The sequence below is a fragment of the Aplysia californica genome, unplaced genomic scaffold (assembly GCF_000002075.1).
Source record: "Aplysia californica isolate F4 #8 unplaced genomic scaffold, AplCal3.0 scaffold00160, whole genome shotgun sequence".
NCBI lineage: Eukaryota > Metazoa > Mollusca > Gastropoda > Aplysiida > Aplysiidae > Aplysia > Aplysia californica.
Genome location: NW_004797430.1, coordinates 771,615 through 773,067, shown reverse-complemented (window position 1 = coordinate 773,067; position 1,453 = coordinate 771,615). Strand labels below are relative to the sequence as shown.

At 41.8% G+C, this 1,453-nt stretch overlaps 1 protein-coding gene across 1 annotated transcript in view; it reads left to right on the top strand.

Annotated features, from left to right (window-relative positions):
• The window catches only part of LOC101857792, a 13,576-nt gene extending 12,658 nt beyond the window's left edge, over nucleotides 1-918 (top strand). Inside the window, exon 5 of the mRNA XM_013082121.1 lies at nucleotides 859-918. Within this exon, the coding sequence (XP_012937575.1) occupies nucleotides 859-918 (60 nt within the window). The remainder of the gene's footprint in view (nucleotides 1-858) is intronic.
• Nucleotides 919-1,453: the final 535 nt, after the last annotated feature.

Sequence of the window (1,453 nt, the reverse complement as noted above, 5' to 3'; positions counted from 1 at the left end):
CACCAGCTCGCGTTTATTTGTAGCTCAGTTGTGTCATGCTAAGCCGTGCAGTTCCATTTTTTTTTTCTTAAAATAGTGTTAGATGGTATTGGTTTGACGCTCTTATCAACACTATTAGGTTATTTAACCTCTCAACTGCTGTGCTGATGTATAATATACTCACTCGTGTGTTTTATCTCATACCCGTGTTGGTGGGTGGTTGGCGGGTGCTCTGGAGTGGCTTGCTCCTTCTTTCTTATTAAACATCTGCTGTCCTTATCACACCTCCTTCTTTTTTTGTGTTTGTTACTCTCTTGTAACACCTCTAATCTTCGGCACTTACATGACATAATTGTGTTGCAAGTGCCGTAAAACTCTTACTAAAACTAACAATACCCTCGTCTCTGCCATTTTATCTACTGGTTTACGTGAAAAGTATTTAGATCTAGGTGTAATAACGATTGAGCAGTAATTTGTTTCAAATAAAGGAAATATTCTTTCCCTGTGTTTAAATCGCTCTTGAATGAACTTTTTATCTTGTTTCTGCACACTTCGTTGAAAGTATCTCAGTAGCGAAGAGATTAAGAGGCGGGACCTTCCGAGCTTAACGTCCATCTCCGAAATGACAGAGCTAAAAAGGATATTCGTAAAGACTTATTTTCCTAAAGACAAATCGTCGGACCGAGCTGAGGCTCGAACACTGAACTCGCAATCTGACAATAACAGGTCCGGTTGCGTAACCACAAGGCAACCAACACCATTAAAAAGAATAGGGTTGACGTCACGATGCACTAGTGTGTCGTACGAGGTGACCACATGGTCCAGTAAATAGTGAGTTGAAGCTACCCGGTACCGAAACTGGGTCGTCTGACTCTCCAGGCTGGGGATTTGGTCATGGGTGTTGACAAACTTCCGTTCGTGAAAATTGTGAAATTATAAAGGTTTTAACGCCCCTATCAACACTATTATTATGTTATTGAAGAGACAGGGCCTCCGGTTTTAATGCCCCTCTCCGAAAGGACCGAGCCAATTGGGAAATTAGTGTAAAGTGCCTTTCCCAAGGACACAACGTTGGACCGAGCTGAGGCTCGAATTCCCAAACCCGAAATCTCACTATTGCCAGTCAGCTAGTCTAACACTAGGCGCCAGGCAGTCGATACTACCACTTCCCCCTCGTAAAAAAAGAAAATGGGACGGAAACCCGTAGTCTCTACAGGAGATAATTATAATTATATTAAACATTAGGAAACCATGGAGCTTCTTCAATGTCATGAAGAATGTCATATAACTTGGGTCAGTTAGGAAAGCTTACTCAAAACAGAAAAGGATAGAAATCATTTGTCCAAGAGTGCATGAAGAGCATTGATGATGATGATGATGATGATGATGGTGATGATGATGATGATGATGATGATGATGATGATGATGATGATGAGGATGATGATGATGAGGAGGAGGAGGAGGAGGAGGAGGA